The 13,045-nt window shown below is 44.9% G+C and overlaps 1 protein-coding gene across 13 annotated transcripts in view; it reads left to right on the forward strand.

Moving 5' to 3' along the window:
- The window catches only part of MAP4K1 (mitogen-activated protein kinase kinase kinase kinase 1), a 241,426-nt gene that overhangs the window by 99,050 nt on the left and 129,331 nt on the right, over positions 1-13,045 (forward strand). The window contains exon 1 of one of the 13 annotated variants that reach the window (XM_068250534.1): positions 2,723-2,919. The exons of 9 other annotated variants lie outside the window; for them this stretch is intronic. In XM_068250534.1, the coding sequence (XP_068106635.1) occupies positions 2,893-2,919 (27 nt within the window). In that variant the 5' untranslated portion in view covers positions 2,723-2,892. Of the gene's footprint in view, positions 1-2,722; positions 2,920-11,099; positions 11,220-13,045 lie in introns of those variants that run through there. 3 more of the 13 variants (XM_068250542.1, XM_068250529.1, XM_068250541.1) reach the window with 3 other exon arrangements.

Below are 13,045 nucleotides of genomic sequence, written 5' to 3' on the forward strand. Positions count from 1 at the left end.
TGCCTCTGATATTCTCTGGATGGTTGAATCTATCTTTTCCTGAGGCATTCTGATTGCGTTGTCTACTGTGCTTATCTCTGCTCCCAGGAAGACTAGAGTTTGTGTTGGCACAAGTTTGCTCTTCTTCCAATTTATTAGCCATCCTAGAGCTTGTAGGGTATCGAGTAAGGTCTTCCTGCTCTGTATGAGCTTGTCCTCTGAGGATTCCATTAGCAAGATGTCGTCTAAGTAGTGATGCGTTCGCAGGCCCTCCTCCCTCAGGGCTGCGATTACGTTTACCAGAATTTTCGTAAATGTTCTCGGTGCTGTGCATATACCAAAGGGCAGTACCCTGAACTGAAAATGGAGATCTCCTATAGCGAATCTTAGGAACCTCTGAAACTCTTGGTGAACAGGTATGTGTAAATACGCGTCTTCTAAGTCGACTGCTAATAACCAATCTTCCAGGTGAATTGAGGGAATTATGGATTGTAACGATTCCATCTTGAATCCTTCTTGTAGGATATAACTGTTCAGTATTCTCAAGTCTAGCACAGGCCGTAGCTCTCCTGACCTTTTTGTAACGAAAAATAAAGGGGAGTAGACTCCCTTGTTCCTTTCTTCGTACGGAACATGAATTATTGCTTGTTTCTTCAGCAATTCCTCTACGTATGTCTGAAGTACCTGCAGTTTGTCCTGCACTGTAGGTATTCTTGTGGACACAAACAAGTCTTCTGGTGGTTGGGTTCTGAAAGTCCAAGAGTGTCCCTCTTGTAATGTCCTTGTCAACCACCAATTTTTGAACTTTCCCGCCCACAGATGGGCATAGTTCGCTAATCTGCCCCCTACTGCCTCTCTGTGAGCGGTCGTATATTCAGAAGGATTTCTGATCCTGAGTGCCGGTGTTAGTGCGTTTCTTATTGTATCTTGAGAGGGCTGATTGTGTGCCTGCCCATTTGCGACGAAAATTATGAGATGATCTATTCGATCTGAAGTCTCTTTGTCTGGATTGGAAGGGTCTTTTATCCCCCGGCCCCTGTCTTCTTAGGCGCCTATCCTGAGGGAGAAGCCCAGACTTGCCTCCTGTTACCCTCGATATAGCGGAGTCCAACTTGCTTCCAAATAAATTCTGACCGTCATAGGGAATTTTACACCACGTAATACGTGAATTGGGGTCGGCTGACCATGGCTTTAACCACATAGCGCGCTTCATAGTAACCGTATGGAGCATGGCGCGGCCAGAGCATCTTAACACGTCGAATGCGGCCTCGCCTATGAAATCGGAAGCAAGTTTAAACTCATCGAGAGCAGAACAGATAGTCTTATTGTCTACTCCTGCCTGGACTGCCCCCTCAAGATTATCCGCCCAGGTTCTTATGGCCCTTGCCACGGATGTAAGTGCTATTGCCGGTCTGCAGGCATTTCCCATTGCAACATAAGCCCGTCTAATGTCCTGATCCATTCTCCTATCCAATGGGTCCTTAAAGGATACCGAGTCTTCAGCCGGGAGGGTAACATGTCGTGCGAGCCTGGTTACTGCCGCGTCTACTACTGGTGCCCCTTCTAGTTTATTAATTAGTTCATCCTCCATGGGATATAATTTCCCTAACCTATTCGCCAATGGCGGTTTCCTGTCCACCTTGGACCATTCCTCCTGAAATATGTCCTTCACCTCTTCCATAATGGGGAAAGATAGTACCCTCTTTTTGAGATGCGGGTAATACGTCTTAGATTTGCTAGGGGGTTCCTCTGGCTCCTCCCATTCTATCGCCTCCCGGACAGATTTCACGAATGGGGGCACAAGTGCGAAATCAAATCCTATTGCAATATCGTCAGTGTCTTCAGTGTCGTCTATTGGGGTATTATCGTCCTGATCTGCAGGATTTAGGTTAGCATCCGTAGAGGTACTAGCTTGTTCCTTAAGTGTCTGCTGCACTATATCTTTAATAAGTGAGGGGAGATCCTGATCCTGAGGTATTTCCTCTACTGGAAATGCAAAAAAACAGTCCGAGCAAACAAGTTTCCCCGGCATTGTCTTGTGTCCACATGCCCAACACTGATCGGCGTCAGGTTGTTTACAGGGTCCTCTTCTACTCTGTGTCTTCTGAGAAGACTTGGAATATTGAGTGGATGAGGAAGAGGTTCCCGGGTGTGGTTCATTGCTGAAAAACACATAAGAATATATTATATTCTCAGTGTGTGACTGAACCTCCTTAAAAAAAAAAAAAAAAAAAAAAATATCTATAAGTATCTAAAAAACGCTGCCTACCTAGGATCATGAGGCTGATCTGTTTGCTGGGAAGTCTGATCCATGATTTACACAGACCACTGAAAAACAGAGGATATACACATATCAAAAAACCGCTATTTTTCTGTAATAAAGTGTGCAGGGATAAACCTCTAGTTCATCATACCTGTAGCGTTGCTGTAGCTGTGTTTGGGAGAGAGGAAGGGATGCAATACAGCTGTCCTAAAAACACAGACATTACCACATTAGGTCATACTCTACACTCCTTAGAAGCATATGAAAACACGCAGGGCTGCATAGCCCTTCTCACCAGATCCACGTGTGCTTGCTCCGTCTGTCTCCCCTGCTACAGCGTTAGTTCCCAGTCGTCGCTGAGCTAAATGGGGATGTGAGGTCGGCGTCCTAGGTCACTTCCTGTTTACCCGGAAGTGAAGGCTGGAACGCATAGGGGAAGTCCTCCCTGAGCAGTGACCTGCTGGAGCGCATCCTCGTAGCATTGGCTATAGCGCGGAGAGCAGGGTCTCACCAAGTTGTGCGGACATGCTGATTTACAGCATATAGTCTTCCTGCGCCCCCGAAAAGATCAGCAGAAAAGGGGGCGACTTCCTCTGACCTCTTGCCACCTTTAGTGGCTCTGGTCAGAGCTTCGCATAGCGGAGGAAACCATGCGGAGGCTGCCAAGACAACAGCAGGTAGGCAGAAAGAAAAAAACCGGAAAAAAAAAAAAAAGAGAAGAAAAATCTCGACTAGTCCTGGCTAGGACGGGAAAAAAAAAGCACTGAGGGTGGGGTGCAGCAGAAATTTATAGTGACTGGTCCTGGCAGGGTTAGTGGGCGGGACTAACCCGTAGTATGCTGCCATGGATTCTACAGGAAAAATGGAACTTGTCACTTCAAATGTAGATGTGGTTTCAGCTTGAAAGTAGACTGGTGCTGTGTGGTAAAAGCATAGTAATTAGTTTCCCTGCACTGCAAGCTGTGCTCAGACACTTCATACAGTCAGCCTTTGAAGAAAATACAGTCTGTGGTATCATCATAATTCTCTGCATCCCAATGCTCTAATTGCAGCTAATATGTGTTGAGTAACTGTATGCAAACGGCTCTAGGCAGAATAAGGCCTGGATCCCACTAGAAAGTGCAAAGCGCTTTCGCAATTGCTAGCGATTTGTCATAGCGTTTTGCAAGCGATTTTTTTTTTTGGAGTGATTTTCCTGCTCCTATACAATTCATTAGATTGGAAACGCTCTCAAAATGCTGCATGTCCTGCGAGTGCAATTTGCTTAATGGCAATTGCTGTAGTGGAATCTGTCCCATCCATTTATATTGTATGGTGGAACAAATGCAATTTTCTAGTATGATGCTGTATTGTCTGGACTTCGTTAGGCCAGAAACCCACTAGGAGCGCTTTTCTGAGTGCTTTGTGATATGAAAAGCTATTGCTGATGTAATGCTATGGGTATGATCCCACTTGAGCGATGTGATATTCTAAAAAATCCCCCATAGCATTGCATTAGCAAGAGCTTTTTCAAATCACTAGCACTTAGAAAGCGCTGCTAGTGGATTTCTGGCCTTAGGTCTAGTGCACACCAGAAAACGCTAGCGTAATCGCAAACGCTCAGCGCTTTTTGAAGTGATTTTTCAGAGCAATTTTATAAGCATGCCTAGTGATTTTTGGAGCATTTTGGTGTAGCGTTTTTATATTTTGTTACAGTAGAGTTGTAACTGAACAGCTTCTGTAACAAAACCGCTTGGAAAATTGCTCTGATCTAGTGCTTTTCAGAGCGATTTTCCACTTTAATATACTTAAAGAGACTCTGTAACAAAATTTTCAGCCTTAGTTCTTCTATCCTATAAGTTCTTTTGCCTGTTCTAATGTGCTCTGGCTTACTGCAGCCTTTCCTAATTGCACAGTGGCTGTATTATCTCTGTTATATGATCTAATCTGTTTTCTTCTGTCAGCACAGTCGGGCTAAGGCTGGAATGTGTGGAATGTGCAGGGCTGCTTGTGATTGGTCGAAGCTATACACACCCCCTCCAGGCCCCCTGCAGGCTCTGTATGACTCACACACTCTGCTTATGTGAGCCTATCACAAGCTGGTTAGTTTGTTTGTAAACACTGCCTAAAACCAGCAATTACAAACCAGGTTTGCAGCAGAGAGTGGCAGAAACAGCACAGAGGGGCCCAGGAGAACATAATGAATAGAATGCTATGCTTTTTGCTCTAAAAATTTTATAGTACAGATTCTCTTTAACATTGATGCTAATTGCCTCAGAAATCAGCAAAAATGCAGCAGGACCCGCGTTTGCATTTGGGTAGAAAAAGCACATCGCTCTGGTGTGCTCCATCCCATTCAAATACATTAGCACTCCCATTCAAATACATTAATCGTTTTAAAAAGCGCTCAGAAGCGCTATTGGTGTGCGCCAACCCTATTTGAGGAAATTCAGGGGTATGGATTGTCATTGAGATGTAAATAATGTTGAGTTGATGCAGCATTATGCAAATTTTGTATGCAAAGTTATGCTGCTTGAAAATGAATCAATCAAATCCTGCTGAGATAAAATTCGATTGGTCCATTTTCAAGCTGCATAAATTTGCATAATCCTGCATCAATGCAAAGTTATTTGCATCTCAGTGACCATCCCCATTCAGGAGATATCTAAAAAAGAACATGTTCTACCCATAGAGCGCATGCGTAAAATTCCAAGTAGCCTATGCTCATAAGACATTATTTTCAACCGTGAAATGTTAAGGGCCCATTCACACTAGAGCGTTTTGCCGCGATTTAGGCAAAACGCTCAAACGCTAGCGCTTTTTAAAAGTGCTAGTGTAGTGAAACCCTATGGGGCCGTTCTTACTTGGGCGATTTGCGGTAATCGCCGCAAATCAATCAAAAATGGCAAACGCGTCGCCTGCACCATTGTCAGGTGATTTTCCTGTGATCGCGTTTCAGTGCTATAGAAGCGCTAAATGCGATCGGACCAAAATCGCTGCAGTGTTCAGTGAGTTTTCCGCGTAAAATCGCGGAAGAATCACTCCTGCAAAACGCCGGCAAAAATCCCCGGCGTTTTGCGTTTCTAAGTGTGAATGGGGCCTTAATGTTCCTCTGTCCTTCTGCCTGACATATTTCTGCCTTGCTTCCTTTTAATATAGGGAGGGTCAGAGCTATTTTTACATCTAAAGTTGGGCATGCACAAGGCAATTTGGACGACCAATCGACCTTCCGATTTAATAACTTTATTGAATCGAACATAAATTTGTCCCGCAACATTTCCACCCGATCGATATCTCAATCAATTTCTCACCAGTCTCACCAGTCCGCTGGCGTGATTCCTTGCTTCCTCAGCACTTCACGTTTCCGCCTTTACCACGAGTGCTCGTACCAGGCGGAGGGGGCGGCGCTAGGCCGATTTCCCGAACTAAAATCGTTCGGGAATCCGTCTCCTGTGTATGGGCAGGCTCTCTGATCAGATTATATCAGGAGATCTGTCTCTTGGTCGTCTGAAGTATGGGCACATTAAAGGGAAACTTAAGTAAAAAAATAAATAAAATTAAGTTACCTGGGTTTTTTTTCCAGCCCCCTGGATGCCTACTGTGCCCATAAAGTCCTCCTGATCCTCTCTGAGCAGCGGCGGCACCCCCTGCAATGCTGGGCTACTGCGCACCGTACGCAACCAGGCGGCACCCCCTGCAATGCTGGGCTACTGCGCACCACACACAACCAGGCGACACCCCCTGCAATGCTGGGCTACTGCACACCGCACACAACCAGGCGGCACCCCCTGCAATGCTGGGCTACTGCACACCGCACACAACCAGGCGGCACCCCCTGCAATGCTGGGCTACTGCGCACCACACACAACCAGGCGGCACCCCCTGCAATGCTGGGCTACTGCACACCGCACACAACCAGGCGGCACCCCCTGCAATGCTGGGCTACTGCGCACCGCACGCACCCTGTTGCGCTCCCAGCGCAGCAGCGAGCTATGCATACTGCGCATGTGCAGAGTGCTCCTGGCTATGGGAGTGCGACCAGGGTGGGCGTGGCTCTGGGCCGCTCGTGTGCAGTAGCCGCTGTGGCGACAGCCCAGCTGTGCTGGGGTCGCTGTCTCTGCCTGGAGGGGAGAGTAAGTTAAAAAAAATGTTTTTAACTTAAGAATTACTTTAACTATTAACTGTTTCTAAACCATGTTCTCTGCCTCTTATCTTTGGTGTCTGTGATAAATCATTTGAGCTTACAGATTAGGCTGCAGACATTTGAGAAGGGAAGTGGTACACTCCTACACAGGTATTTTTTTTTTTTTTTTTATCTACTGAGGATGTGCAATAGAGATATCAGGGCACTACAAATGGGCCCAAACACTGGTCAATTTTAGCGATCGATTCTGTAGAATCAATCGCAAATCGATTCTATAGAATCGGCCAATCGATTTGCGGCCGATTTCAATCAATTTGCTCTGACAGGATGGAAAATCTAGGTCGATCTGCTGCTGCTGGTAGCAGATCCATGGCCTGTAGAGTTGCATTGGATCTAATGGTGCAGTAATGCATTTAGATCGATTTTCAATAGATTTTCGATTATATTTCACTATGAAATCTATTGGAAATCTGTTCCTAGTGTGTGGCACAAATCAAAAGCCCCTGGAGGGGGAAGCTGGGAGGTGCAGGCAACCGCAGGAGGCAAAGTCAGGATGAGGCTGGGCCGCATAAGGAATTTCACAATCGCGGCGCATCGCCGCCTCTGCTCGCCCCTCTCCCTCTTCCTTCACAGAGAGGGGCGGGGAGAGGCGGCGATCCGTGCGGCGATTGACGTCAGGAGGGGCAGAGCTGAAGCTGAAAGCTCTGCCCCTTCCAGGAAATGCCGGCGGATTGCCCCCCGAGCGATTTGGGGGCTCTGCCGCCCTCGTTTAGCGGCGGGGATGCGGCGGATTACTTGGGAGCACTGAAGCGAACTATAAGGAAGCTTTTGCCGGCGAGGGCCACAAAATATTGTATTGAGGGCCGCAAATGGCCCTCGGGCCGCGAGTTTGAGACCCCTGCTCTGGAGTGTGAGTACTTCCCAAGCCTGCATGAGGAGTCCCGAAGAGGTATTTGACCTAGCAGGTTGAATAACTTCAAAGTGGGATTGGACTACAACAATGGGATGGACCAGGGAGGCTCTGTGGAATCGAGAACTTTCCCTCTACATAGTTAAGTCTAGAAATTTAGGTCTGACTCGCTAAATAAAATTATAGGGGTTGACTTGTACTCGAGTTGGACATAAATTTCTTATTCATGGCCAAGATTGTGTCTTATTCTTGGCCAACCTTTGCAGAGCGAGCCACAGCAGCCAGCATGCTGTGTAACCTCCAAACCCCCCAACCATCAACTTTTGCTTGGAAAAGCACTACTTTGTATAGATGACTTTTGATATGAGAAGGCTTTAGAGGCATCCATTACCACCCAATGGCTGCAATACTGATCACACTCAGTAATGTGTACTATTAGTGACTTCGACATTTGCACTAATTTACCCAGTGGTAAGTGACACTTTTCTTTGCATTTCCTTTATCAATAAATACAGGCCTGAAAGTCCTGGCCACAATAATTAACAAGGAAAGGGCAGGGGGAGAGATAATGGACTGTAGTGCTTACTAAGGAGGGGCAGTTCATAATTACTGCACTTGTGGACCTGGAGGAGTTACAAGCTGCACTAAATGTCTAGGAAGGGTTAATGGTTGCAATACTTTATGCAGTGCAGTCACTAACCCCTCCTAGTCCCCAAGTGCAGCTGTTAATTCCTCCTGGTCCCCAAGTGCAGCCATTAACTTTGTCAAGTAGACTTATACTTGAGTCAATAAAAAAAAATCCAGCTTAAGAGGGTCTAATTTTGGGGTCGACTTATACACAAGGTCGACTTATATTCGAGGGTATACGGTATATGTATTTTTATACTGAAAAATGTGTTTGACTCAAAACTTTATTTCCATCAACTAGATTGACATTTTCCTTCTTTTCAAATGTTAAAATGAAGGAAAACTGATTATAGAGAGGACCACTGTGGCTTGAATGATAAAACTACATTTTACGCTTCTAAATTCTTTGTGATATGTAGGGGTGTGGTTGGAGGTGTGGCAGAGGCGTGTCTTAAAGGGTCCCTGTTTCTTGACTCAAAAAGTTGGCAGGTATGTATAACCTAGCCATAATCCCCTTATAAAACAAATAAACTCTGGTTATAATCCTCCTAATAATCCCCCTAATATACTATTCCACCTCCATAGCCCACTTTCCCCCACCATAACCTGATTTACTTTTTCAAAACTGAGTTATACTCCCTCTGACACTCTTCAGTGGCGTTTGAAGGCCAGCACTGTTGGCTTCAATGAAATTCTCTTGGGCATTCCAATCAAATGAACAGAGCACCTTGTGTGCAAAACCACTTTGGCGCCAAATGTAACAGATTTGTCCCTAGGTGGCTCCTGTTTAAACTGTGAACTTTCCAGTTTCATCTTATACCCTTTCCAAGCAGCACAATGGGGGTAAAGAGGTGCCCTAGTTGGATAAAAGGGTCTAAAAACAGCTTAAAAATGAAAAGATAATAGGAGGTGGCTTACCTCAATAACGAAATCCTTGTATATAACAAAATATTTTTTTTATTTAGCACAGGCAACGCGTTTCGCAGGTCTGAGCCCGCTTCATCAGGCCAATAAAAGTGACAAATGAGCAAGTCAATACGGCAAAGGGAGCCTCTATAGGGGTGTGTCTGTGTCTGAGGGGTGGTGACAGATCATCTGTGATTTCCACCACAGTGGACAGCTGTCCCCATTTTTTCCAAGGAGAGCGACCACATCCAGGTCCTGGCAAGGACAACCCCAAGTGGAGTTGGGTTTATGGTCTCCACCTGCTTCCTGCGGTCGGTTGCCCCTTGCAACCCCCCTTTGTGAGTAGTATTTTTGCATTACCACGATCCACCTGTACATTGACATATTACACGCTCCCTGGGCAGAGCTAACTGTAATATAATACCATAACTGAATGGGACAACGTTCACCAAATGCTGCTGCAATTACCCCAAATTAGCAAATGCAGCCACTATAACCATAAAATAAAGGCAACAAATGTTACCTCCAACACATGAAATGCAGCAAACATGAGATGCATCAAATGTTACCTCCCACACATTAAATGCCGCAAACATTACCCACCCACACATGTTAAAAAGCAGCAAATGCTACCTACAACACATGAAATTAAGCAAAAGTGAAATGAGGAATGTGTTACTTCTGTCACTTTTGAAATGTATATACATTACCCAACATACATAAAAAGGCAAAAATGTCACCTCAGACATAAATGTATTAAACGTTCTACCTCTCTGAGTGCTGTCTAGTGCGAGGATGACACTAGGTGCTGCTGGGTGACTTTTGGTGCTGCTGCCTGCTGGGTAGGGTGACAAATATCAGCCTGGGACAGAGAACCCCGAATGCAGAACCTGTCTAGGATAAAGCAGGACGTCTGGTACCTTAACCACTTAATGGCATGCTGACTTATAAAAACGTCCTCCTAGAGCCTCTTAATGGCTCCAGGACGTTTTTATAAGTCAGACAGTACTGCTGCTGCTGTGTGCGTGCACGTGCGCGCTCCTGCTCTTGCAGGTGCATCCCCGTGCACGTGAAAATAGTGAAAGAAAAAAAAACACCAAAGAAAAAATACACCTTTATTTCCAAATAATATATTGTCACCATACTTTGTACTAGGGACATAATATAAATCTTGTGATAACCAGGACAAATAGGCAGATAAAATGTGTGGGTTTTATGTACAGTAGCAGTGTTTATATTAAAACCATTGGGGATGAAATTGGAGAAATAGTGTATTTTTTCATTTTTTTTCCCTTTAAAATGCATAGAAAATAAAGTAATTACTGAAGACATATCAACCCCAAAAAAGCCCAATTGGTGGTGAAAAAAAGCAAGACATAGATCATTTAATTGTGATTAGTAGTGATTAAACTATTGGCAAATGAAAGGGATGAGCACAGAAAGGTGAAAATCGCTCTTGTCCGTTAGGGTAAAAACCGCCTTGGGGTGAAGTGGTTAAAGGATCCCTGAGGTTATATGTGACATGATGAGATAGACATCGTTATGTACAGTGCCTAGCACACAAATAACTATGCTGTTCCTTTTTTTCTTTCTCTGCCTGAAAGAGTTAAGCATCAGGTATGTAAGTGGCAGTTCCTGTCGGAGTCAGGGCTGGGTCAGACTACAGTATGACCCTCACTGATAAGAAATTACAACTATAAAACACTTTCCTAGCAGAAAAAGGCTTCTGAAAGCAGGAAAGAGATAACAAGGGTTAATAGCTCATAGATTTTAGCTCTGGCATACTTTAGTGAATGTGTCATTGAGCAAAAACAAAATGGAAAAAACTTAAAAAGTAGATTTAAACATAAAATAAAACTGGAATATCTTTAAAAGTCATTTTTAAGAGGAGGAGGATAGATACAATTGTTTACTTCATTCGTTTATTTTGACCTTGGGTGTCCCTTAGGATTTATGTGAGTTCTGAGAGCATTTTTACACCAAAACTTTGAAAGTAGACCTTTTTTTCCCCTGCAGTATTCTCTAATACAGGAAGAGATATTCGAAGTGTAGAATTTAGTTTCACTTTTAAAGAAAAAAAAAAAACTGACAGAGCCCATCTTCCTTTCATGACTTCTTTTAACCTGCTCTGAAGTCAGCCAGTAGCGTGTATATGACTGTGAGCCGTATGTAAGGATGTGACTAGTACACTGATGGTAACACGCTACTGCACAGCCAGGAAACTGCACTCTTATCAACCAATCAGTGTGCTGAGCTGTACAGGCTTCACATTGACTGCCTGTGATACTTGCAGGCTTGCAGTGTGCATGATGGATGCTCAGAGTCGGCTGACTATTTCCAGTCAAGACCCTCAGGATGTGTATGAAATGATACACCGCCTGGGCAGCGGCAGCTATGGAGAGGTTTTTAAGGTGAGCACAAATCTAAAGTGTTTTTTTTAGGGGGGGGGGGGGGGGGGGGGGGAGGTTGAGTTATACATTTCAGCTTTGATCTCTATAATATACCCAAAAATACATTGTTGATGCTCTGCTTACTAAATTGGGAGAGACTTAATCTGACAGGGCAAGGAGTGGAGTATAACATGGCTACCAATCAGAATTCACCAATTTAGCCACTATGCTTTGCCTAACCACAAGCCCATGCCCTGACTCCATGCAGCTCTACCTAGAGATCATGGAGATGGTGGTGGCTGTTATTCTTTTTGTACAGTAGAGTCCCAGTTATCCAGAGCTCAACTAACCAGCAGTCTTAACCAACCAGCACAAATCGCCGGCAGTGCTCACAGTGGTAAAGGCCACTAGTGCTTAAAGAGGACCTCCATACAAAAAATAAAAATCCGTCAACAATGCAATAATGAAAAGTTATATTTACCTCCAGAGTCTTGGCCCACAAAGCCGCCCGAAGACCCTGCATCACTACATTTCTGCCGCTTGACCCCGCCTCCCCTCTCTCCGAGAAAAACGCCAAGCTATTTACTGCATTAAATTTTGCGGGTGTTTTTTCTCGGATGAGAGAGGGGAGGCGTGGCCAAGAGGCGGAATTTTAGTGATGCGGGATCTTTTGGGCGGCTTCGTGGGACAAGCAACCAGAAAAGCACACATATCCGGCATCAGTCAATACCCGTGTGTGCCATATAACCAAGACCCTACTGTAGTTATATAACCCCTCGTGTATTTTTGTAGTGGTTAGAGGATTTGGAGTCAGTCATATCAGCACCCTGATATGCACCACACTCCTATACGGTCAGTTCGATAAGCTCTCAGGGCTGGTGCACACCAAAAACCGCAAGCAGATCCGCAAAACGCTAGCAGATTTTGAAACGCTTTTTTTTATTTTTCTATGGCGTTTTGCTAGCGTTTTGCGGATTGCTGCTGCGGTTTTTAGTATAGTAGATTTCATATATTGTTACAGTAAAGCTGTTACTGAACAGCTTCTGTAACAAAAACGCCTGCAAAACCGCTCTGAACAGGCGTTTTTCAGAGCGGTTTGCGTTTTTCCTATACTTAACATTGAGGCAGAAACGCATCCGAAATCCAAAAAGTGCCTCACCCAGGCATTTTTCGTTTCTGCAAAACGCCTCCCGCTCTGGTGTGCACCACCCCATTGAGATACATTGACCAAGCAGATCCGCAGCCGCAAGCGGATCTGAAAACGCCCAAAAAGCCGCTCGGTGTGCACCAGCCCTCAGTGGTGATAGGAAACCCACAGAAACATTAGGCAAATGTACAAACTGTGGATAGACCGCCTGGTGAGAGTGTGAGAACTCAGTGCTCTAGTGGTGCAGGTAAAAAAGTTGTGGTAGGACTTTATTTCTGTGCAGATTGATTGCTTCTAGGGTACTTTATATTTCACCAAGGTGTCTGTGACTTAGTAATTTACATATTGGGAATTGATTAACTGCACACAAAAAAAGATACCCAGGCCAGAGGAGCAGTACGTATTGCTCTTAACATGTCCTTAGGAGCCAGTTCACACATGTGCAGAGTGGTGCACACTGCTTGTCACTGTAGATAATGAATGGGCCATAAGCTGATGTCCCCCCCCCCCCCCCCCCCCCCATTCTGTTCTCTGCATGTGGGTTTTGGATACCTGCATAACAGCACAGCCAAGGGCATTGTACAATTCTTGTTTAAAGCCGGGGCGTCTGAGCAATGTAATCCTATAGCCTTGTGCAGCCTAAAGGTGGCCATACACTTATAGATTTGCAGCAGGTTTGACCATCAGATAGATTTCTGTC

This window comes from Hyperolius riggenbachi, chromosome 8, assembly GCF_040937935.1.
Source record: "Hyperolius riggenbachi isolate aHypRig1 chromosome 8, aHypRig1.pri, whole genome shotgun sequence".
NCBI lineage: Eukaryota > Metazoa > Chordata > Amphibia > Anura > Hyperoliidae > Hyperolius > Hyperolius riggenbachi.